Here is a 26,775-nt window from a genome sequence, read left to right on the forward strand (position 1 = left end):
GTGTGTAAGAGTGAGTCTGAGAAGGTATGAGAGCCAGTGGCCCTGTCCCGGAGAACCTGAGTCATGGAAGCGGGCAGAAGATGGTTGGCACAGCTGCCGCGGTTCCCAGAAAAGGGCTGCACAGGCAGTGCTGGCTTCTCTCGGTACCTGATTGAACATGGCACACACAGAGCTTCATGAGAACTGAAACCGCTCCTGTGCGCTGTCACGGATTAGTCCCTTTTCCGTGCTCATCTGTTCTGTAGTCGCATCCGCATGTTACTGGCCACATTGCTCAATGCTAAACTAGTCGTGAAGATTCTATCTGATCTTTTGGTAACATCAGGTCACAGGGATTATTTGAACGGCTAACATAAGCAGTATTATTGGTGGCTCAGGTTCAAACTCTGTCTTGTGATCTGGACGTCTCTTTTGAGATTCTACCAAGTTAAAATTAGAACACTTATTTTAAGACGTGTGCACAAGCTGAGACAAATCCCCATTACTGGGTCGGAATGAATGACTCTCCGTAATTTAGCGACAATTGTGATATGTACCCAACTTTTGTTGTTGTTGTTGTTGTTGTTGCTGGCTGGTAATTTGGTGGATAAATCAGGCAGTGAGTCAGTGAATCTTCTGGTTACCCTTGTTCTGGGTCGAGGTCAGTTGAACTTGATCTTCTGACATCAGCATTTCCCCTTCTTATTCACCAGCTAACTATTTTGCCTTTTGCCAGGCGACATAAATTCTGACTTGTTGTACCTGATTGTTGCCTTTGGTGAGAGAGAGAGAACACTAGAAAAATAGCCTGGGTTACCCTTCTAGAAGGAACAGCCCCAAATTTGCATTTAGGCTAAAATAGTCTTTTGAGCAAAAAGTAACTTCCCCTTTTACTTCAGACCTGTGGTCTTACTTATTTCCTTTTGATATGGTTGTTTTGGATTTTCATACTGAAGAGTAAATTGATTAAAATGATAGAAAATGATTTTTAAAAACATTCACCAGGGAACACAATTGAAACATAAAAATAATTACATAAAATTCGTGTCCAGATTTATTGAAACTCTAGATACCAAAACAGAGCTTGAGACCTTTTGCTCGTCAGTTTTGTGAACCCAGTATTTTATTCTGAAAGCTGGTAGAGCGGGCCCTTCAGGCTCCTTTGCTGTGTAAATGAGCACGTTCTGTTTGTACAGCCCGAGCAAAGTTATAGAGTTCTAACTATGTAACCCACAGCCCGTCATATACAGTGGCCAGTGTTCGGCCTGTCGCGAGCCCCGGCAGCCCCCCGTGGTTCCCAGGAGCAGCCTTGTGGGAGATGGCCTTACGCAGAACTGCAGAGTCCGTCTTCGCCTCCCTCCCGCCTTTCGGTCCGAGCCTCAGGTTTCCCATGTAGCAGCTCCCTTACTTCCTGCCCTCTCCCCCTCCCACCCTCAGAGGCCTGGGCTGGCCAGAGCCTTCCACGTCCAGTGACACCGGGCCTGCTCTTCTTGTAGAGGCCTTGCCCTAAAACTTGTTTTCCCCCGACCCCTGTTCCTTTCTAGAGACCTGCTAATGTGCAGCAGTTAGGTTAACGTAATACCTCAGTACCCGAAAAAAGAGGTCTTTCTCCTCACTGTGCAGACATAGGGCTGACTACAGCCTGCCCTGAACGTCAGAGGCCTCCGAGTGACTTCCGTACGCCCCTGCATCTTCCTTCCTTCCTCTCTCGTGCATCTCTTTGCTGTCACGCTCCTGAATCCTCATGAGCTCTTTCTGGTTGCCCCTCAATACCCTGGCCTCCATCCATTTTTCCAGAAACCTGCACATATCGTGCATTTTGTGACTTGTTTTGTTGCTAAAATTTGGGTAGCTGTCAGGAGGGTGCATTCTCCTGTCCAGCCTTCAAGTCCTGCTCACCTCGTGTCTCTCCCTGCTCTCCCCCCATCTTACTGGCACTCAAGGAATTCCTTTCTTTGGGGCAGAAGGGGCAGTCCCACCAACATTTAGGACCCTTTCAGACCTCAGTTTCTACCTCAAATGGCTTATCAAGGACTTTCTTAAAACTGAGACTGCCATGTCTATGAAAGGGCTGTCCAGTGGACACAGTTTTTCACGCTGTTAAGGTAGACTGGGTAAAGAAGGTAATTTTGAGGGAGGAGGATGCTTGCCCTGGCCACAGAGGGTAACAGTGGTTTAGCATTAAAAGTTCATGAAGTTTGAGCCCAGGCCTGAGCCACAGTGAAATGCAGGGTGCAGGCTGTCCCCACTTGGTGTTCTTGTTGACGTGCGAGGGGAAGACCACGAGCCACGTGCCAAGGTATCTAACCAGCAAGGAGCCGGTATCCAGGCAGGTTGCAGAGCCCCTGAGCCACCTGGGGGCACAGGCAGAGCCAGAGGCTGAGGTGTAGGCTCCTGCCTCCAGCAGAGACCGGCTGTCTCACTGCGCTGGCACTGGGGGCACCCCAGTGGGTGCAGTGTCGTGCCTCCCGCTGCATGAGTCCTGAAGGCCCAGTTCACAGAGTGAGATGCTGGAGAGGAGCTCAGGGGCTCTAAGACACCACCCAGCACAGTCACTTCCAGGTCGCCTGCTGTGCTAAGAGGCACCGTCCAGTTCTGGTTCTTTCCTCCCATCTCCCTACACTTGGTGCAGACTGCATCCTTCTGAGAACAGCTCTGCCTCAGACGGTGCTGAGGTCCTTGCTGTGTAGCTTCCCTTCCTGTTGGTTACTCTCTATTGCCCTGTCCTCGACTGTATTTGGGCTATTTTCCAGGCTCATCAGGCACACCCTTTCCAAGTTTCGGATTGACCGTCTGTAGGCAGGGAGTTCATCCACGGAGTAACCCCTGTCACTCTCACACCGTGTCCTTATGATTCTGCGTGAGTCTTAAAATAACCCTCGCTGTGGTTGAGACCCTTGGCTGGGGAGCCAGGCAGCCTGGGTGGAATCCCAGCCCCATCACTCACCATCCATGTCACCCTGGACAGTTAACCTCCTCCTGCCTTGGTTTCCTGACATGGTTGTTCTGGAGATGGACTGATATAAACCATGCCACTGTTGGCCAGTGCCTGGTGCATGTGAGTACACAATATCTGCCAGCTGTTGCTATGACTGCTGCTTACTCATTTGCAGACGACTGTCAGGAGAACAGGTTAGAAAGGAATTGATGCTATACTCATGTTTTATGTTCATTAGTTTTGCCAGCCCCCGTGTCGTGACTGTGTGTGACAGCTGTGTGAGGTCCAGGCAAATCCTGGGCTGAGACGTACTGGTCAGTGCTGGAGGAGCAGTGGAGAGGTCCTCTGGCTCTGGCAGGGGGTCCAGTCAGGAGGGGTGCGTGTCCCAGAAGGTGAGGGGGCCCTGGTCTCGCATGTGTGCTCTGTTCTGTCTTAGGCTGAACTGCTTGCATCGCAAGCTGCCCCTCCTCGCCCTCAACACACACACACACACGTGCGCACACCCGCACGCGTGCCAGGTCTCTGGGATGGGTCCCCCATCTTCATCGGGACGTTTGCTGAAGACAGTTATGTCGTTCCTGTCTTTCCCGGGCCTTGTCCGGGCCCCATCTGCAGTAACTGCCTTGGCGCTTCCATAGCTCTCCATGCCAGCACTGCCCTGAGAGCCCGCCTCGTTGCCTTGCTGTGCTGCTGTTTTTTAGTGTGTCTCCCTGTTCACATGAAAGCCACTTGGGTCTTTGCACTGAGCATGGTGCCTTACGCACAACAGTTGCTTAATTACTTGATAGCCCGATCTGTGCACAGATTTGAGCATTATGACTTGTGTCCTTTTAAGGATGAAATTGAGAGTGCTTGTATGTATGTGTGTGGGATATGCTATGTGTATAAAATAAAGAGTAAGCTTGGGGGTATCACGTATCTACTTCGTTTTCAGAAGACATGCCCTGTGGGACAGTCAGTGACCCTTAGCAGGGAACTTACAGTAGGCTCTATTTTTCCTGCATAGTTTTGGAGTGGCAGCATGGTAGGATGGTGAGAGGGAACCAAAACTGTGCCACATCCCATCTCTGCCGCTTAATTGCTGTCTGGCTCTGGGCAACTCACTCAGCCTCTGGGAGCCTCTGTTAACATAGTAGTAAAATCTCCCTTGCAGGACTATTATTATTCCCAATCATGTCCTTGAAGAATTTGGCCCCAAACACAGTAAACCCTCCAATAGTGATAGGTACATAACAGGTCTCTGACATTTAAAAGATACTCATAAACTTTAGGAGATAGGAAAGGTACGTGAGCAGAGTTTGCATTATTTTGATCTGTACGTCATGCTCAAATACATTGGTTGCCTATAGGATAAATCCACTAAAATCCAGCACTTGAGCCCAGGACCCAGGGACCTGTCCCACTTTACCTGTCCCCGTCAAAGCTGCCTCTTTGGCTCGAGTTGGAGGATGCTCGGTCTAGCACACGTATGTTCCCCTCATACCTGCCATCCCGCTGCCTGGAATTCCCTGTATCATCACCAGCTCCCCAGCTCCTCTCTGTTGTACAAGCTGTCGGTCACATCCACTGTCTTGGGACCTCCTGCCCTGAACCTCGCCTTGCGGGACCTCCCTGCCCCTCAGTCCCTGGAGCGTTCACTGTTCCCGTCTTCCTGTTGGCGCCTATTGTATCCACTCTTGTTATTATTTGTTTTTATATGCATCGAGTTCCACCTAGCCAGTACAGGACCACTCTTAACTCTTACTCTTTCTAAGATATGATTGTGAAATATAGAGTACATACAAAAAATGTGCAGTGTTTTAAGATTTCCGCCACCCAAGCTAAGAAAGGGAACACAGCAAGTTCCTTAGAAGCCCCTTTTGTCCCTTCTGCATCACAGCTTCCCCTCCCCCCAGAGATAACCAGTATCATGAAATTTATACTGACTACAGTGTTCTACTTTTTAGACAGTACTTCTTTTTGTTTTGCCCTTATATAAGTGAATTCATATGTGTGTCTATTTGAATTTTTTTTTTTAAAGATTGGCACCTGAGCTAACAACTGTTGCCAGTCTTCTTTTTTTTCTGCTTTTTTCTCCTAGTTGTATATTTTAGTTGTGGGTCCTTCCAGTTGTGGTATATGGGACGCCGCCTCAACATGGCCTGATGAGTGGTGCCGTGTCTGCGCCCAGGATCCGAACTGGCAAAACCCTGGGCCGTGGAAGCAGAGCATGCGAACTTAAGCACTCAGCCACAGGGCCTTCTAGACCCACAACTAAAATATACAACTATGTACTGGGCATGTGGGACGCCCCCTCGACATGGCCTTGTGAGCGGTGCCATGTCCGTGGCCAGGATCTGAACCAGCGGAACTCTGGGCCGTGGAAGCATAGCCTGCGAACTTAACCACTCTGCCACGGGCCAGGCCCTCTATTTGAATTCGATTTTGTATGTATTTCCTTTTTTTCAGCATATTTTAAAAATCCATCCATTTGCTACATGATCTGCTCTGTGTGTCTCATTCTTCTGGAGCCAGCAGGCTACCCAGGACATGTTCTGCTGGCAGAAGTTGCAGCTTCTCAGAGAGGGTGAACAGAAGCAGGCAATGCTTTTTTAAGGCACACTGTCCCTTCTGCCCACATTCCATTGGCGAAAGCGAGTCCTAGGCACATGCCCAGTATCAGGCCAGAAACTGTGCTCCCCCTGTGGAGATAAGGTGTGGACACTTGCTCAACAATAACCGAACACGTAGTCACTTGGGTTGTTTCCCAATTTCAAACAACACTGCTGCTGTGAACGTTTTGAGTACATCTGTTGCACACGTGTGGGAGTTTCTTTAGGGTACATACTTAGGAGCTGAGGTTCCGGGTTTGGAGCTTTGCTAGGTAACACCAAATGGTTTTCCAAGTGGTTGTACCTGTCCTAGCCACGGTGGATCAGTGTTTTGGTTATTGCACAGAACTGCTGCTACTTTGGGGCTTTTGTGTATATTTAACATACAGTTGAATAATTTAAAAAGGATGTCTGAAAATTTCCAGTGAGCTCCATTTCTTTTCCACCCTTGACTGCAGGGTGGAAGGTGCACTGTTGAGGCTCCAGAACAAAGTGCTGCTGCTCCGTCAGTGCTCAGCCCACTCACTTGGCTCCCTTGTGTTCACTTGGCAGATTCGGTGCAGATGCCAAAGTTGTGCATTTCCTGGGACGGCTCAAACCATGGAATTACACCTATGATCCTAAAGCAAAGAGTGTCAGAAGCGAGTCCCACGATCCCACCATGACTCATCCAGAGTTTCTCAACCTGTGGTGGGACATCTTCACCACCAACATTTTACCTCTGCTTCAACAGTTTGGCCTTGTCAAAGACACCCGCTCCTACGTAAATGTGGTAGGTTCTGTTTTCTTCTTTCAGATAGTTTAATGCTATGTATTTTTAAACTTGGTATACCAGTAAAGATGGAGTTTTTAGTGATATTTTAAACAAAGAGATAAATACAATTTTGTGAAAAGAAAACAATGTCCCTCTTAGAGAGGAGAAATATTACCAACAAAGACTAAAGCTAGACGTAGATTTTGCGGCAGATTTCATTAATCTGAGAGCATAAGAAAGGGGTTTAGAGGTTTTTATATATACCCATTATCTTGTAACTATAAAATTCTTAGCCCATTGTCCTAAGAAAAGATTCTGAGATTATTCCTAAAATAATGGTTTAATAAAATAAAGAATGCCCCATTTCATGTTTTAGAAACTGCAAACATTTAAATATACCTATTTTGTTTTTGCCATCTGCTTAGAAGAATGTATTTTCAGTGAAAATTACAATAACATGAACATACAGCAAATACTTTTCTAGAATTATTTTGATTTGCAGTGTTTGTACTCCTGTGGTTATACAGGATCTTTAAAAGGAAATCTTGTAAGAGGAAGATGACATATTAACGTGTATGGTAACAAGCTGCTTAGCATCTTTTCTGACTTTAAAGGTCTTCCTCTGAGGTTTGTTCTTTTGGAAAAATTGGAAGAGGACAAGAAACTAAACTTTTATGTTACATGTTAAGATACAGAGAATAGAACTGACCAGGTGAATTATAGTCAAGTCTAACTGATGAGTTAGTTACTTTGCTATAAACTATAAGGTTAAAAGAGAGCCTTCTCTTTGCTGTGGTACAGATTTTAGCCATTTCACTTATTAGCACTTGTACCAAAATATAAAAAGGAGAAAGGGAAAAAGAACTAACACATTCTTGCTCTAATTGCTTTCTGTGGATTCTGTACAGCACTTGGAACACTGCCTGGCACATGTGCGTGCTTCAGGAAAGTTAGCTCTTCTTACTTAACCCTTACTGCCACCCTGTCAAGTATTATTGTTAATATCCCTTTTTATATATTAAAATTAACTCAGGCTTAAATAAGTTACATAACTAAGAGAAGCTATGTACCGGACTAGTCAGTAGCAGAACTGGGACTCAGATCCAGGTATGAGAGACTGTTATCCTTGTGAAAACTATTGTGAGTAGGGCACTCCGGAAGGGCCTCCCATTATCATTCCTGTTGCAGGTGGAAGCCAAAGGCAGGGCTAGTCCGAGGGAAGGCCTTACATTGCCTCAGCTGTAACACAATCCCCTGGAGTCTGCCCAGATACCTGGAGTTCCAGTGTATTTAAATACATCCATATACACGTATATATCCATATACACGTATACATAGCAACAAAAACAGATGATCAAAACTTTTGTTCTGCCATTTTCTCTGTTAAAAGCAATACCTATATGCATTCATTTGCCTTCCTATGTCTCTGCTAAGATTTCCTCTCACCTCAGAGCTTTTTGAAGGATAGCTTTGATATCCTTTTGTGGTACAATTGAAGTGAATTGCCTATGTAATGAGACTTGAATTTAATGTAGAGTAGGTTTGCTCCATTTCCCACACATTTATCTTGTTTCTTCTGCAACCCAAGGCCTGAGAATTATGAACCAAGGAAACATGAAGATGGGAATTGAAACAGTTGTTCAAAACTAAGCAGATTAAATTAACAGAAGCTACAAGAATAGCTGCTGCTTGGTAACAAGCTTGGGCAGGCAGATAGTTGGGTGCGTGGTCTCAGACCATCTAGCTCCCGCTTGTAGAACGTGGCAGCTTGTGTATGTGGGGCGGCTCTCTGCGTAGGCTCTTTCTGAGGTATCATTTTGTTTAAGTTCTCAGCCTTTCTGAGCCCACACAGATCGAGAACGTCGTGAGGCTTGTGTTCCCTTGTCCATCATCTTACACTTTCTAATGAACTGTTTGCAGCTTTCAGACTTGGTCTGTACACTGGCTTTCTCTTGTGGCTTCTGTAGAAAGGTATGCAGAACTTAAGCATTAACCCTAATTACTTTGTTCTCCCAATGTTTTCACTGAGTCAAGAAGTCTTCATTTTGTTAGGAAAAAATCATATGACCCTTGTATTTCTGTGTCTTTTTTTGTTTGTTTCATGTGATACTTTTCAGTTTTTGCTACTTTGCATGATAATTCATCCTGGCTTTTCTCACCTTCTTCAATTTATTGCATACTTTAAAATGGTCTGATTTTCAGCTCTCAAGGAGTCTCTGATTATGTTCTCCTTTCTAGGAAAATGTCTCAGGAGCCATATCACACCTGTCGCTTGGGGAGATCCCGGCTACAGAGCAGCCTTTTGTATCCTCAGAAGAACGGAAGGAGCGGTGGGAACAGGGCCAGGCTGATTACATGGGAGCAGATTCCTTTGACAACATCAAGAGGAAACTTGACACTTACCTCCAGTAGAAGCACTGCCACTTTCCCGTGGACACATCTTCTTCACAGGCACTTGTTTCTGATACTTAGTATCTAGAGCTGGGTTAAGGAAGGTCTGTTACAGTTACTAGAGGCTTTCACTAAAATTCATCAGATGAGGGTTTTTGCAGGACAACAGGTGAGAACTGGGCAAAAGTTGTGAAGTAGCTGTTCTGTGGTATGGACAGTGTTCTGCTTTTTAACCCTAGGCTTATTCAGCTAACGTTTCAGAAGTTCTCAGTTATGCTGATTGCAAGCATACGTGGTAAGAGAAACTCAATCATAAGCTATGAAGATGGCTGTTTCAACTCTGAAATGTGTGGAGCCAGGCTCCACATCAGTCTCCCTTCAGAATGAGACATGGTATCTGTCTCTTGCTTGCTCCTTGTGCCCTTCACTAGACAGCATTCTAGAATTGCCCAGAGGCTGCCAGAGTGATCGTAATTCTGCTTTCAGGTAAAGACAGCCTAGAATAACTCTGCTGAGTGATTCATAAGCATATCAACAAATGGCGTTAACCCATTTTATTAACTAGTCTTAGTGTCTGAAGATGTTCACCAGTTTTCTGTCTACAGTAAGGCAGCATGCTAAAATGCTTCTATTCGGTTCTATATATCTTAAGATAGCAGCGTGTTCTCTGATGGTTACCTGCAGTGGCACCTTGTATGAAAAATAAAGACTTATTGCCATATCTCAGTTGTCTAATTAAATTAAGGATTCCCACTCCCCTTGAAAAAAAGGTTTTAGGGAATTTTTCATAATTTGTAGAATTTGTCAGTGTGTTTAAAACCAATGCAAAACTTGACACTGCTTTAAAAATTGGTTTCTAGGTATCTAGAGATATTTAAATCTAGTGTACTCCACTGAGGATGATGGACCTGAGATGGAGGAAAGTGAGATCAGATTTATCTAACCTGTCACCCACACTGCATCTCCATGTTAAGTGGGTATTCAGATTTTAGAGTGTTGCAACCTTAAAATCATCATAGGTTCATTGTCAGTCTCTGAACATACTCAATAAGCTTTCAGGACTGTTAGAATCAGTACTGTACCCAGTGTCTTCTAGTGTTTTTATCCATGATTTAAAATGACAGAAGTGTAAAGCATACTTATGAAACATACAGATGATTCTAGGTTGCAAGGATGGCAAGCTAGGAAAAGGTAGGATCCAAAATGACATTTTAAAGCTAAAGTGAGTAATCAGAAATCAGTCTGTTGAAGAAAACAGGAGAGAAGATCATGGCAAGAAGAAACTTCAGAGGATTAATTGGGCAGAAGCTGCAGTGGCTCTATGACCTAACTTTCAAGATCACCCTCCTTTATTTCCACAAGATCCTCTTGGTTACATAGGTCAGCCTCATTCAGCATGGGTGTGAATGAATACATGGGGGTATGGAAACCTGGAGGTAAAAATGGCTGGGAACCTGAGGATTTACCTAAAATGATAAAATATTAAATGATAGGTGACTTCTTAAGATAAAATAAGCTACAAATATTTGGACTGGTGGAGAATGAGTTGCAATGATCAAGTCCTCAAAGCACAACCGAAGATCTAAGTGCCCCTGTTGTGTCAGGTGCTGCGGTAGAAGGGCCTCCCAAGATACTCCCTAGTCCGAAGAGCTGTGCATTGGTGTATGAGCTGAACTCTTCCAATGAGAATCGAACGCATAGAAAATTTAGCTCAACTGAAATCAAATCATTATAGTGTGATTTGCAAGTCATAGAAATAAGCCTTTATTTCTGGACAGTCTATCTGTGTATAATTTCAAAGTTCATTTCAGCCCTAAGTTGCGTTCACAATCCTAATGGTCATAAAAATACCTCTCTGGTTTAAAGGAAATACTTGAGCTTATTCCAGAAATAAGATCTACCAAAGCATTTTATTCAGTCATCTGAGTTTCATATCAAACACAGTTTGAGCTGACATAAACATTTAAGAGAGACAACACTGAATAATTCACTCAACCAAGCATTTATTAAACATCTACCATATAACACATGTGGCAGTCATTAGAAATACAGGAGTATACAAGATAGTTTCTTATATACCAGTAGGAAACACAGACCAAAACAACCCCTAACAAATATAATTACAAATTATGCTAAATAAAGTATACCTCCTACAAAGGTGCTGATTAAGCCAAAAAAGAGGCTCTGAGATGGCCAGAAAGGGGTGAGGGGAAGGAAGGATATTCCCATCAGAGGGAGCTGTGAGCAAAGGCCCTGGAGCAGGCAAGAACTTGGTGGAAGTAAAAGACTCCAAGACCAGCACGGAGAGGTGGGCAGCGGCTTTGTAGGCCTAAGTATGGGCTTTGGATTTTATTCTAAATTCAACAGCAATGGATTGAGGTTTTATATATATATAAAAGGTAATATATTCAACTTCTTCATAGGAAATTACAGACACAACAGAATAAAGAGCCTCTACCGCCCAGCTTCAGCAATTATGCTTCATCTATACCCCACCAACTCTTCCCCACCAGACTGTTTGGGAGCAAATCCCAGATAAAAACAATTCATACAAAGTATTTCCATATATATCTCCAAAACAAAAAGACTTCAGAAAATTATCATACCAAAAAACGATTAATTCCAAATGTCCTCCATTATTTTGTGTAATTCCCACGTTTGTTCCTGTGGGTGTCCAGTTAAGGCCCATACAGTGCAACTGGGTGACAAATCTGACGCAACCTTCTGCTCCTTACCCTCCCTTTTTGTTGTTGGTTCCTTGCAATTCATTTATTGAAGAAACCAGATTATTTGTCCTATAGTCTCCTACATTCTCCATTTTGCTGCTTGCAATTGGACCTTTCCCTGTATTTTATATTTCTTATAAACTGATCTGGAGGCCCGGATTAAGGTGTGAGTTTTTGGCAATAGTTTATAGTGATGTCCAATACTTCAGAATCCCGGGTTATCTTCTTATGACATGCCACTGATGATCATTGCCCAGATATATTATCTCATTAGTGGTTGTGAAATGGTGATACTCTCATTCATTAGCTGAAATATTTCTATATACTTTGTTTTTAAAGATTGGCATCTGAGCTAACAACTGTTGCCAATCTTTTTTTTTTCTTTTTCTCCCCAAATCCCCCCAGTACATAGTTGTATATTTTAGTTGTAGGGTCCTTCTAGTTGTGGCGTGTGGGACGCTGCCTCAACGTGGCCTGATGAGCGGTGCCATGTCCGCGCCCAGGATCCGAACCAGCAAAACCCTGGGCCACTGAAGGGGAGTGCACGAACTTAACCACTCGGCCACGGGGCCGGCCCCTCTATATACATCTATTCATCAACAATTTGGTTATCCTGAGCTTCTGTTAAAAAAAAGCAGGATAAATGCTTGATTCTTCACCTTCACTCACTAGGACAGAAAATAAGGAGTTGGTTTTCTAGTGTCCTCCAAAGTTAACCCAGGTGGTTTTTAGGGGGGTTTGTTCTAGTCTCATTATGAATTAACGAATTTTAATACAGTTCATTCTCATTGCAGTTATTCTTAAAGGTGGTCTAATTGTCTTACCTTTGTGGTTTACGTTTTAAGAACACTGCTTTTGCAGCTGGTGGAAAACAGCTTGAACAAGGACAAGAGTTGTTGGGAAGGCCCGTTAGTTTACTGTAGTCGTCCTGGAGGGAGACAATGATAATCCAGCATACCTTTCACCAGGGTGAAGGCACTGAAGTTGCTGATGGATTGGATGTGAAGAGTGAGAGAAAAGGAACAATTAAAAGATTTGGGGCTTGAGGAACTGAGTTTCCCACCTGGCCGCTCCTGAAAACACCAGACTTCATTGTAAGTAGTTTCTTGGGCCTCATCACTAGTGACTCAGTAGGTCTTATTGAGGCCACAGCATCTCCACTCCGAGTGACTGTCAAGCACTCCAAATGACTGTAACCCAAGACATTTATTTGACAACCACTTGATACGCTAAGGAAGTATTTACACTAAATACACCAGGGAGTCGGGTTTTTACAGAAGATACATGAAGAGGTGAGGTGGTTGTCGCATAGCAGGGGACTCAACTTCTAATTAGTAAAGGCTTTCCAAAAGTCTCAGCTCCTTGAGTGATATAGGAAACATTACCATAAATAACATAATACATATAATTGTGTAGTGTTTACCTTTTTAATGTCACTGACACTTTGCTTTTTCTGTTTATTACAAAAATGGATTCATCTATTTTTCTAAGTTATTTGATAACTTCTCTGAGTTTCAGATGCTGAAATTCAATCTTTAAGTAAAAACAATCTGTAAGAAAGTAAGACAAGATAGTATTTTTTTTGGTATTTATGTCTCTATTCTCATCCATCCTATGATGTATATATAGTATCATTTTGCAGATAATCAGAAAATAAGAAAGGTGAAATAATCTGTAAAAGACTGAGTCAGGTTTTTATATGGTCTGACTCCAAAGCTATGCTCTGCATTAAGCAAACATATGGTCAAAACAGACAATGAGATCAGAGAAACGTCTGTATATAACCAGAAATACAAATGCCAGAAATCTGGGGAGTAACACTATTTTTTGTAGTACAATTTAAAAATGGGAAAGCTTACATTTTGCTTGCTATGAAGATAAGGACATTGGCCTTGAAATAGGACTTGGGAAAATAACTTTTATACAAAGACTTTCCTAAATAGACTACCTGAAATTGAAATATAAAAATAAATGGATAAGAAAACCCAAGGATAAATGTTAAGTCGTGAGTTTTGGACACAATTCAGCTTCACAACATACAGACTTTGTATCTTAAAAGCCTGTAGAGAATTATCTCGTTTTCACAGTTGTTTTATTGGCCCAGAAAAGGCAAATTTTCTATGACTCTGCTGTGACATTGTGACGTATTCAGGGTCAACATATTCCTACAGAGGAGAGGGCTCCTTATGCCTAGACGAAGCAGCTCAACTCTTGTGCTTGATTTATTCTGTGTTCACTTCTATGTTTTTGAGGTTTCTTTCTTAACGTCCATTCTATCAGCTACCACTTCTATGTTTGCCTATAACAAAAATAGGAAGAGTCAAACATTCAATACAAGGGCCTTTGAATGCTAGTCCTTTTCTGCTGAGTCAAGTATATGGATTTACTGAAGGCTATTATTGTGGCCATGCAATATGTAAGTAATCCGAATAAAGTGTATTCTGGAATTCTTCATCTGTAGAAGACATAGAAGATTCAATGCCTTTTTTTTTTTTTAGAATTGAGAAAATATATCAAAGCATCAAATTTGGTGGAGTAGAGAAATCAAACCTAACACTCGGTGTTAATTTTTTGTTTACTTACTACCTTTTGTTCCCTATTTTTTACACAGCATTAAGAGATAAAGCTCTAAAGTAACAAAGTTTACAGAATTTCTTATTTTAAATAAGTATTTAGTGAAGGCTATTAACTTCTGGAATCAGAAAGGATGACAAGTTTACCAAAGAAAAGGATATGATGTGCATTAGGACCAAGTTATGAGGCTGAGAAGTCACTGAACAACATTTTCCTTCCCTGATCTTCCAAGGATACACCTTAATTAAAGTGAAGCATTAACCTTTCCACACAAAGCTGCACAGTTGTACTGCAAATCTTTTCCAGGGAGCCTAAACTACCAAGGGTCAGGGCCAGCCCTGGGGGTGTAGTGGTTAAGTTTGCACGCTCCACTTTGGCAGCCCAGGGTTCACTGGTTCAGATCCCGGCACAGACCTACATACACACTGCTCATCAAGCTGTGCTGTGGCAGCATCCCACATACAAAATAGAGGAAGACTGGCACCAGTGTTAGCTCAGGGCCAATCTTCCTCACCAAAAAAATAAAATTCCAAGAGTCAGTTGGAGGCAACAATAACTCAGGTTCTGAGAACATACATTTGTGGAGGTGATCAATATCTCTTATTTTTTTTATCCCCTTATGAACAACGGTGGATATGGTAGCCTTTGCCTAGAAGACAAATTTACCTACACAAAGGTCAGATCCATGCCTTTGGAGATTGGCTCCATGCTTGATGAAGGTCTATGATTCGTGCATAAAATGAATGTTTATCTTAATTCTCGTTCCTTACACCTGCATCTGCAAGCAGCATATTGCCTCCTTCACTAGATCATTTCTCATGAAATATGTGCCTTTTGTTTATCAACATATTGATACCAATACAGATTTTTTTCTAAAAACCTCAATTACTATTAGGGAATAGCCCTTCCCTCCCCTAACAAAAAGGGCAAATTAGTTTAAACATTCAGGAAGCTGTATCCTGGTTCATTTTATCTGCTTTTATTTTTAAACTAGAATGCTGAAAAGATGGCAAACTTACTGAAAACCTTCCTAAAACATTAGTCCCTATCTCTGCTTTAGTAAATAGAGCACATATTTGACAATGTATGATCTCTTTGATGACTCTTAATAACACTTCTGACTACATTAAAAACACTCTTGGAATAGTCTAGACTGGGTTTCAGATGTGCAAAGACATGCCCTAGAATTTGTTTATCCACCGATCTAAGAAATCATTTTGACATTGGCTGTCCTTCTAAATGAAGTTCCAATGTAACCTAGTTATTTTAAAGTTTTGGATACTCAGTTTGGGTTAATGGAAGTGACTTGTGCCACACACATTAAATTATATACGTTATTAAAATTGTATTTTCACAAAGTCAATTTTCTTATTTGTTAAGTAGAAATGGGTTTAAATTTGTCAGAAAATTCTTGAGCAGGAAGGTTGAGTAGGGGAGCTGGAAAAGAGATTAAAAATATCCCATTTTAGCCATTAAAAGATCTGATTAGGAATACGCAATCATTTACCCTTTCGAAAAGAGTAAATTATTATGGCTTCATATAGAAGACTGCTCTCCCTTATTATCACACAGTAAGTATGAATACATTCACTGCCTGCTCTCAGGGTTTCGAATCAACAGTCTCCCCTTAGAGTAGGCATTACTGCAGGGAAGCAGCCCAATTATTATTCAGCTACCAGTATTTTTGGCTCTTTTTATTCAAAGTACCACACAAATGAGGTACCGAATTCCAGAATGTAGAACTGGAAGAAAGGTACTACATATTTATGAATTAAATGAAGGAAAGCTGTTGCAAATATTTTGAAGTTAATATAGTTAAAAACATTTGAGGTCTTGTTAATAAAGCAAAATTTATCCCCATGTTTTTAATGAATCTTCTAAATCCTAACGAATAGAACTTTCGGAAGTACTATAAATAAAATGAAGAAAAAAATACATCAATGCTTTTGACATCTCCCAACTGAAAACATACACTGCCTGAGGATAATTTCATTGGTTCTCACTGGTAATAAACGTAAGATTATTTTTTCTTGATTATTTCCAATCTGGGAGCTGTAATTAGGGGAAAATCTACAATGCAGAGTATTAACTAGTAATACCGGCATACATAGGTATCACAACTCCTTTTTTCCAGGCAGATAAGGAAATAAAAACAAGTGGAACTAAATGTTTTAGAAGATTAAGACATTTAACATAAATTTTAAATATATATATATACTGATTTCTAAACAAGAAATTCAACCAGTTAAATTGAGCAAAATTAAAAAGGCAGTAGGAATATAAGTAAATTATTCTCAGTTACTCACAGTACTTTTTATGTACTGTCAGTAAAATATAATTATGTAAGAGATTTCACAGAAGTGTGAGATTTATGAAAGATTAAATTTTCTTTAAAGAAAAAGTCATTAAAATTATGGCACCGAGGAGGCTAATAAGTTTTTGAAACTTTTATTGATTTTAAATTTAAAGGAAAATCCAGTTTGAACCACAAAATTCAGTTTGAACCACAAGTGGGAATACAACATCTTCAAGATATCTAAAGCTATTATTCTACATCATAATGAAGCAACAGCATAGCATAATGTGAACTTTTCATTCCAGTGGTTTATGTATTTTCTCAGGATGAATTAAATTTTTTTAAATCTAACACCATTTAATAGAACTGTACAAAAACAGAATGCTATTTTTTAAATGACTTGCCAAATGTATCATTATGAATGTGTTTAAAAACACAAGTCTGTAAATGTTTGGGTAAAGAAGCAAGCAAAGTCTTCACCTTTACAGAGTTTGCAAGGCTTTGCCTTTGTAAGCAAGAAGAGTAGACTGTTGTTTTTTGTTGAAAACTCGTTTTATACTTAATCTCATTGGAGCACTGGTATAGAGAAAACCCACCTGCTATCTCACTGGAGCACTGGTATAGAGAAAACCCACCTGCTATCTCACTGGAGTACTGGTATAGAGAAAACCCACATACTATCTCACTGGAGCACTGGCATAGAGAAAACCCACATACTACATTTCAGGAGATTTGATGGACCTGATTCTTTTGTGTAATGCTACTCCTACACGGTAAAGAATTTCCCTATTGCTGTTAATGCTAGCAGACCAACTGCAAGTTATTATTCTACTCTCATCCCTGCAGAAAGGTCTCTTGGTCCTTTTCATCAGCCCTCTGCCTCACCTGCTGCCAAGGAGAAAAGGGACCAGGAAGATTCTTGCTGTCTAAACCACGGTGCTCTTGGAGTAAAAGAGCACAGGAAGGGGAGGACTCAGCTGTTGATAGCAGCATACCTTAGATGTGTATCTTAGAACACAATGCTGCCTCCAATCCTACCTTTCAGTCAAGTCACTTCTAATGCTATAGATAAAGTATACAGTGTTCTTAAGTCTGTATCGTCAAACATGAAGGTTCTCCTGTTACAGTAATTAATCTCTTCTTTCTTTGAATTAAAAAAAAAAAGTTTCCCTTAAGGAAAAAACACCACTGACTACCTAACCTGATTGCTAAATTTATATAGCTTATTGGTTTTAAATGTGACTCAAAGAGTCATCTAGAATTCTGTGGCAACTTTAAGTTTGAGTAACAAAAAAGTAAGAAAAAGATGACCAATTCTATAGATAGATGTAAGGATGAATTACTGAAATTCTGAAATCAAATTCTGATTCTAAACACAATAACAAAGAAATTTTTCCATTCAGGATTAAGATGTCTTTAAGAGTTGAAACGATTTTGGAGGTCGTCCAGCCCAACTTCCATCCAGATATCACGCCTCTCACATATAGTAGTCTTCTGAATTATAAAAATTTATAAAGTTATTTTAAAACAAAAGCTACATAAATAAAAATTCTCTCTATATAGAAATAACTATTCAGCAATTCCATAATTTAAATATCCAAATCAAACTGGGTAAAATTGGTTCCCTCTCACCCTGACAGACTGTATTTACACACTAACACATCAAGTTACATTTAAACAATGAATAACAGTTAAACCTGACTAAAATGGAGAACATAAGTGGTCTAACCCAGCCTGTAATTTTTTTCATGAACATAAAACTGCAAGTCACTTTCACTTATATGAATTATATCTCAATGAAACCGTTAAAAAAAAAATCACAAGTAACTTGCTAACCTGGACTTTGGTCTCTCATTTAAGGTTTGGTTCTGGAATGCAAATACGGTTTTGAAAGCCCAATAAAATCAATCTCGTATAATCTATGAATATATTAATCGTTTACAAGGACTGTGAATCCACTGCATCACAAAATGGGAGGCTTTGGTGAATAACCAAATGCATCCAACATAGAAAATAACTCTTTATTTGGTCAAAAGTATAAAAGGTTTGACCTCACTGAAATATGAAAAAGCTGAGTACTTGGAAGTTATATGAAAATACTCAGCATAGATACTATGAAAAGTTGAATAACAAAGTAACTTTTTTTCTCAAAAAATTATTTTAGGCCAAGTATATAACGGAACTTATTGCTATGTGAAATATCATTAAAAATAGGTTCATATATAGAAGAGATTATGTATCAGTAATACCTCTTCACTAATATAAAACGCTATGCCCCTTTTAGAAACACACTCTCTAGCTCTCATTTCTAAAATTGTATTTTTCTCAGTTCCAGAACTTCTGTATATAACTGATCAAACTGACCTTACCAAAATCCCACAAATTATAAATCAATTAAAGTTCTGATTTCATTAATTTTAGCTTGTTTCATGTCATTAGCATTTGTTTTTTTAGTTCCAAAGGCTCCGGCTGCAAGTTCTCTCTTTGTGTTTTGTATTTTCAGCATATTTTCTTCAACAGAGTCCTTCACAATGAACTTTAAAAAGAAAAAAGAAAAACTGGTGAAGTACTTTTGAGGTCACAATATTTAAAAATCTTTAATGTACTAAAAAATCTAAATTTGAGACATGATGAAAATGCTGGTCTACTATAAAGGAATTTGCTTACAAATTCTTACAGTATTCTGTAGTTTTCGAAAATGGTCAATGATAATCTATTAAAAACTGTCTGGCTCGCCTTTTTTTCTCAATATACATCAAAATATTTAGTGTGACATAATAAGTAGAAATGGCACTGCCTACCCTTATCACTCAATATAGTTTTCTCATATAAAGAATATGGCCATAAGGACATGAGTTACATCTTATAACCCCATCGTCAAATAAGAACAGCACAAAAAAAAAGCAAACTTTACAGGCAACTCTGTAACTAGAATATTAGCAAAATAGATTTAGCATTGTATTTAAAAAGCCAAATGAGATTTTCCCAGAAATGCAAGAATGAGCCTTTATCTGGTATAATTCATAACAAAAAATTAAAAAGAAAAAAACATGATCATCTCAATAGATGCTTAAGATGTTATCTGATAAAATTCAACATTTATTCCTGATAAAAATCTTGATTAAAAAAAATCCTCATTAACCCGGAAATATATGTCTTCAGCCTTATTAAGGCCATCTACTAGAAACTTACCAAGAACATACTTCGAATGATTTCTATACAACATGGTACAAGAGGTCCCAATTACTGTAATAACTAAACAAGCTGTGTTACAAAACGCTAGTGAAATATGTAAAAGACCTAAATAAGTGGAGACAGATAGTATCTAAGCTCTTGTATGGGAACATTCCTTATTTATAGAGACAACAGTTCTCAAATTAACCATAAATTCAATAAATCCCAAACAAGATTCCTTAAAAGAGATTTGGTAACCTAAATCCAAAGTTCAATTCAGGAGCAAATAATAGTAATAACCAATACAGATTTCAAAAAGAAGGGTAATGAGAGCACTCCACCCTACTAGATATCAAAGCATACTTTATAAAACTACAGTAATTATAAGAGTAATATTGTCCTAGGACTAGGAAAAGAGACCAGTGGAACAGAACAGAATCCAGAAAGAGACCCATGTAATATATTATCAATTAGTTTACAATAAAAATGACATTTCAAATCAGCAGGTGAAAAGGATGGACTTTAAAAAAAATGATGGAGCAAATGGTTCTTCATTTGAAAAAAGAATAAAGTTAGAACCATATCATGAATCATAAACAAAAGACAAAATATTTCAAAAGAATCAGAAGTAAATATAGGAGACTCATTTTTAAAATTTGAAAATCAAGGCTTCTGTTCTAAGCAAGACCTTAATATCCAAAAGATACGTAGAAGGTGGCTGACATGTTTTAAATCATAAAAATTTTAAAAGTTTTTCATGACGAAAAGCAAAGTTCAAAGATAAGTAAGAGCCTGGGATAAACCATTTCAATATACATAACAAAACATTTAAAATCAATGTATAAAGGGGTCCTTTATACTATGAAACTATATTTGTACTTTATGAAAAGTGGGCAAAAGACAAACAAGCAATTCATAGAAAAAAATATTAATGGACAAAAGGTATGTGAAATATGCTCAAGGTCTTAGGTAAATGCAAATTAGGAGGGACTTTTACATCACATACGCATAAATTTACATCATTCTCATAAATCATAAAGTCTATTTTGAAAGCAACTTGACAGTTATCTACTAATTCTAAATGCAAAATTCTAGTTTTCTTAACCTATCCTGAAGAAATACTTGTATATATGCACCAAAATGCATATACCATCATAATGCTGTTTTTGGCATTATTATGCCAAAACAATGCTACAGATGATATGGCACTGTTTTTATTAGCAAACAACTGGACTGATTAAATAAATTATGATGTGTCTTTACGCAGATGTTAAAAAGAATGGGTTTGTAGAGTAGTCAAATTCACAGACACAGAAAGCAGGATGGTTGCCAAGGGCTGGGAGGAGGAAGGAACAGCAAGTGAATTGCTTAATGGGTAGAGTTTCAGTTTGAGATGAGAAAGTTCTGGAGATGGATGGTGGTAATGATGGCACAACAATGAGAATGTACTTAATACCATGACCTGAACACTAAAAATAGTTAAAATGGTAAATATTATGTTATGTATATTTTACCACAAGAGCAAAAAGAAAAGTATGTTTTATCTATAACTGTACTTACATGGTAGTCTCCAATATATACTGTTAAGAAGAAATAAAATGTTGAATAATGTATGAAACCATTTATCTTAAAAGAAATTATTTAAAGGAGAGATGTATATGGACTGTATGAATGTATGTAAACACAGAGAAAGGGACTTTGAAGAGCACATGTTAAACTATGGATTGTGGTTTCCTCTAAAGAGAATAAAGATGACCTTCATATTTTGCTCTGCATAATTCTACTTCAATATTTTACAATAATATATTCATGCATCATTTGTATAATTTTAAAAACCTTAACAACCTAATTTTCAAACAGATGCCCTAAAAACTCACTTTTGTGATGATAACTTCTTGCTTCTGGCCAAGTCTATGGCATCTGTCAAAACACTGATCTTCAGCAGCTGGATTCCAGGCCTAACAAGAACAGGAGTTGCTTTATTAGCACCCTGATCTGTGAGTGTTCTGCACAAGTCCTTTCATTCCAGCATTCTGCATTCACTGTTTACTGACTGAAGTTTATCTGACTGAATTCAGGTACCGACACTATGGATGCCCTGGGGAAAAACCCCACATGCGCCCCCCCACCCCCCACCCCGTCCCCTCATCACTACTATGATAGGCAGGCATTCTCCCCCTTGTCATTTCACTCCACTGCTTCCAGTCTCTAATACAGGGCCTAATACGTAGAAAGCACATAGTATACATGATTGTTAATTAATCAAGTATCTTCCTGCTCTTTTTTTTTCCATCTTAAAGTTGATCTTTGCTTAACAGAGGAAAAAAAGTTTACACAGCTTCTAAAACGACTTAATTTGCATCAGAAAAGATATGTAATTGAGTCCATTTATGAAAAAGTTTTTTCCCCTTTTGCTGGTCTTTGGTTCTTTCTCTTTCACTTTCCTCCATTCATTAAAGTACAAAAAAGATTACAGGAGTAATCAAAAGTCCTAAAAATTATTTACGACTTCGTTGATGCAATTTTCTGTATCTATATTTGAAATGAGTTGACTTTGAAATTGAACTAAAAATTAAGTAAAGTAAGCTAATTAACATAGGCATTATCATGGGGATGGTCTTAGGATGTGGAATAAAACGAAGCAATGAAAAAGGAAGAACAAAAAGATAAAGAATTCTTCAATCTAGAAAGGCAGGAGTCAAGTGGTTTTGAAATAATATCCTCAGTTGTCAGGGAAGGGATGATTCAATTTTAAATTTAAATTACGGGATGATTCTTGAATCTGAAAACAGGGTGTTTTGGGGAAAAAGAACATTTATACAGCAAAGTACCACCTGAAAATAGAAACAAAATCATAAATACATATGTAGATAACAAGTTTATAGTATGATTTATACTTAGGCCCTTATTTTCTTCTTTCTTCTTAAAGTTCCCTTGAGATCTAGGGAAAAGGCGATTTTACTATTAACTTGCTGTAATTTGAGTTTTGGGTTGCTTTTGGTATAGAAGTTAGATTTAAGGACATACTTAGCTTATGATTTTGTAAAACTGAGAGATAATCCTATTTTGTGAATATTTTGTGAATATTTTGTATTTCATAATTGGGCACATTTTGAAACCATTATACCAAGAGCTCAGGTAAAATGTTCCTTTCTATTGCCTGTATTTTGTCTAGGAACCTTACAGTGAGCTGGCAATATACATCTAGTATGACTACCAGCAATCAAATTTATCTCATGATAATATAGAACTGATAGCTCCCATTCTCATACGTAGTGATGAAGGAAGCAATAAGCTTTACCAAAAGCTCATAACGGAACATCAAAATACACCTTAACTCTTAGACAAGGCTCCATGAAAAGGTAAAAGATTTTCATGAGCAAATTTTTTTTATTGAATCTTATTTTTCTGGCACCCGGCTTCCATTTTAAAGTCAGAAACAACATTTGAAAGCTTAAAATGTTCAGTGAACATCAATTAACTTACTGTGAAACAGCTAAAATATTCTCTAAGTTTTTTTTTTAACTATAACTGCTAAAGAGTTTAGTCTCTGATCAACTTTATAACACTAATTAAATTACTCTATTTGGTATTAACAAACTCTTCCTTACTAGGTACTAAGATTATAACCAAAGAATAAAATAATTTGGAAATTCGTTCCAAAAAATGGATTATCATCAAGTTAGTTAATGTGTATCTGTAGTTACAACGAATATTTTTTATAATAATCATGAAATACTAAAACTCTAACAAAGATTTAAAACTTCATCTACAGAACTAGGGTAAGAAAACACAACACACCACTGCCATCTATGACATGAATGTGAAACTCATGAGTGCCTGCCTAAACATGGCTCTGGTCCTAATCTTACGGGAAGGTTACCCTCAGGTGAGGGGAAAAAAGCCTTGGTAACTGGTACATGCAACAACTAAAAAGCCTAACCTGAATAACTCAAATATGTATCTCAGTAAAATTTATGTTATGAATTCTGACTTTCAGACAAGATAAAACCACACATCTTAAATCTGTGAATGCGCAAAAACAGAACAGTGTTGCTTCTAGCCCCAACAGTATCCAGCGCAAATTAGAAACTGTCCAGAGTGCCTCCAGCCCAAACAACCCCTTTGTGCAATCAGAAAAAGGTGCTCCTGGGGCCAGCCCTGTGGCCTAGTGATTAAGTTCAGTGTACTCTGCTTCAGTGGCCTGGGTTCAGTTCCCAGGCGCAGACATACACTACTTGTTGGCGGCCATGCTATGGTGGGAAGCCACATACATAACAGAGGAAGACTGGAACAGATGTTAGCTCAGGGCAAATCTTCCTCAAGCAAAAAGAGGAAGATTGGTAACAGATGTTACCTCAGGGAGACTCTTCCTCAGCAAAAAAAAAAAAAAGAAGGAAGGAAGGAAAAGGTGCTCCTAGGTGGATACAGTTCTAGGTCACACAGTTTGGTGAATAAAGTTTAGAGTGAATTCTAGCTCCCACTCTACCCCTAACCCGTACTGCACAACCACAAGTGATTGCACTGTATTAGACACTAAAATTTACCTAAAACATTCCATGAATGTTATTTGTTTCTAAAATTGTGATGCCAGACCACTTGCACCTGAATCACCTATGATCTATAAAGAAAAGTTTCTTGGGTCTCATCCAAGAACTTATAAATCTCTTGAGGAGATCAGAAATGACATTTTACATAATTCTTAGACACATTAAAGCTTGAGCCCATTAGCACCATGATGGTAACTACTCAGTCTATCTTGTTTACAGCCAGATTCCCAGTGCCTATAAGACTCCCAGACACAAAGCAGGATCTCATTACTTGTTGGCCAAATGAAAGAAACCATTATCCAAAGAGATTACAGTTAACAGACACAATCAGTACATAGATGAGAAGTAGAAAAGCACAGTGCTTAAGAACATGAACTCTGAGCCTGGTGTGCACAGTACTAGCTGTGATATTAAGCAAGCTATTTCACTTCTTGATGCTTCAGTTTTCTCATATGTAAACTAGGGATGATAACATCATCTACCTCATAGGGATGTTGTGAAAATTTCAGGTGATATATGTAAAGCACTTAAGAGAAAACTCTCAATTCACATTTAGCTAAGTTATCTATTTCTAAAATTTGCCTAAGAATTGTCATAAGCAATTATAACTATGAAGGTATTTACCAAATAGTTTTTTTTTTAAAGAAATAAGTAGTAACATATCAAAAAGTCTACAAACTACTTACTGGATCCATTAAAAATACTCGAGAAGCTGCAGAAAGATTCAAACCAACTCCACCTGCTTTTAAGGATAGAAGCATTACAGTTGGAGATCCTGCTTCAGTGTTTTGAAAACACTGAATTGATTCAACTCTTTTCTTTTGGGCCATAGAACCATCCAATCGTGTAAACACAAATCCAGAGGCTCTAACAGAAGGGACAAAAGAAACAAGTAACACTTACTATACTATAAACACATGTTAAGTAATTACAAATCTCTTCAGTCAGCGAATTCTTTCACTCATTTATTTTGACAAATATTTACTAACCATTGACTAATGTCAGGCTCTGCATTCAACTTTTTCCTGATAAATTCATGACTTAATTTTTAAAATCCTATGCCACAGGAAATATTCTTTATAGTGACTCAATGTTATTTTAGATAGATAAAATTGGTAAAACAAAAACAATGCTTTTTTGCTATCCAAATCAAAACACTTACATAAAATCCTTTTACTCAAAGTGAGAAACACCACTGAACTTACCTGAGTGGTGTTTCTATTAAAGACAGGAAAGTTGTAAACTGAGAAACAACTAAACTTTTTATGTTGGGGTTCTTCTTTCTTAAGTCAATCAATGCATGCATTAGAGCATTAATCTGAAAAAAATTAGAACACCCATTAGATTCCATTTTTAATTGACAAAATACATTCAAAATTTTTTTATTGTGAAGAGAAAGGTCCTGCCATGTTATCTCTCTAAAATGCGAAAGTAAAAGACCACTAATTTTTTATAAAAAGACTGAAAGAATACTATCGTAATCTGAACACTCTCTCCCCTCTCAAATTCACCACTAGAAATAAAACAAAAAGCCAGTAACCACCAACAAAATATAATACTCAAATGACAGGATTAAAAGCAGAATTATTATTTTTATACATGATATATTTGTGCATGTGTATTTTACCTTTGAACTGGATGTCCATTCCATATTAGACTTTCTCTCAGTGTCACGTGCCAATTCTTCTGGAGGACATTCTAATAAATTGTCTCCATGTATATCATTTCTGCATAAAGGGCATTTAGCATGTGGCTAGGAAAGAACAAAGTATGAGTGACACTTATCAGAGGAACGGAAATATAAATGTCCCTAAAATTTTTTAAAAGCATGGTAAATTCTATATCCCTAATAGCATTTTATTAAGCCTTTTATTAGATTCATCTATTTGAGATAAATCTGTACAGGCTGAACTCCAGGTAGATATAACATTCTAATGTGGAAAGTGGGACAAGTTAAAAAGAGCAAAAGTATATAATCTCGACTAGCAGGAGCTTGAAACAATAAATACACTGCAGACAAGTAAAGAAATCATGAATAAGAGTTTCTTGAACCTAACTACAATACAGCATGCTAGCTGAAACTATTCTTTAAAAGAAAAAAAAAAATCCCTTCTTAATGGCTTATGAAGCCAGTCGGGCTCTAAAATTCTATCAGGTTCATTCAAAGCAGTTAACTGTTGTGTCCATGTATACCAAGACACGCTAATAAAATAAGATTATCTCTTAAATAACTATATACTAAATACGATTACAACAAAAAAGATTCTGAAACTAAACCAATGTTAGAAATCAGTATAGTGGGGTTACTTTTAGGGAGGAGGGAGAGGGAAAATATTGGGAGGGGACACAAAGACCTGGGTAGTAATTACACGGATGGGTTACCTTCATAATTCACTGAGCTATACAATCATGACTTGTGCACTTTTTTCCTATATGTATATTATATGTCAATAAAAGTGTTTAAAAAATTCTACCTCAGCTGAAGGCCTGCTTAAAGGATTATTCCACTTCAAAAAATTCTACCATACAGAAGAATCTAGACCTACCTTATCTAATACAATAGCCAATAGCCACATGCAGCGATTAAACCCTTGAAAAGTGGCAAAGCCAAACTGAGATGTGCTGTAAAGAGTACAATACCACTAAATTTTGAACACTTAAGATAAACAAATCATGTAAAGTATCTCATTAACAACTTTTGTATTTCAGATAGACCAGATACATAAAAATGTATTATAAGAATTAACTTCATCAGTTCATCTATTCAGTAATGGGAGACACAAAGAGAATTTTAAATTCTCT

The 26,775-nt window shown here is 38.6% G+C and overlaps 2 protein-coding genes across 2 annotated transcripts in view; one reads left to right on the forward strand and one right to left on the reverse strand.

Annotated features, from left to right (window-relative positions):
- Positions 1-9,374, forward strand: part of GYG1 (glycogenin 1) — a 31,643-nt gene extending 22,269 nt beyond the window's left edge. Inside the window, exons 6-7 of the mRNA XM_046680268.1 lie at positions 6,061-6,280; positions 8,501-9,374. Coding sequence (XP_046536224.1) covers positions 6,061-6,280; positions 8,501-8,674 — 394 coding nt within the window. The 3' untranslated portion in view covers positions 8,675-9,374. The remainder of the gene's footprint in view (positions 1-6,060; positions 6,281-8,500) is intronic.
- Positions 9,375-16,385: 7,011 nt separating this feature from the next.
- Positions 16,386-26,775, reverse strand: part of HLTF (helicase like transcription factor) — a 55,230-nt gene continuing 44,840 nt past the window's right edge. Inside the window, exons 21-25 of the mRNA XM_046672143.1 lie at positions 25,601-25,726; positions 25,179-25,291; positions 24,660-24,840; positions 21,301-21,381; positions 16,386-18,785 (exon numbers count right to left, since the gene is read on the reverse strand). Coding sequence (XP_046528099.1) covers positions 18,633-18,785; positions 21,301-21,381; positions 24,660-24,840; positions 25,179-25,291; positions 25,601-25,726 — 654 coding nt within the window. The 3' untranslated portion in view covers positions 16,386-18,632. The remainder of the gene's footprint in view (positions 18,786-21,300; positions 21,382-24,659; positions 24,841-25,178; positions 25,292-25,600; positions 25,727-26,775) is intronic.

This window comes from Equus quagga, chromosome 1 (genome assembly GCF_021613505.1).
Source record: "Equus quagga isolate Etosha38 chromosome 1, UCLA_HA_Equagga_1.0, whole genome shotgun sequence".
Classification (NCBI taxonomy): Eukaryota; Metazoa; Chordata; class Mammalia; order Perissodactyla; family Equidae; genus Equus; species Equus quagga.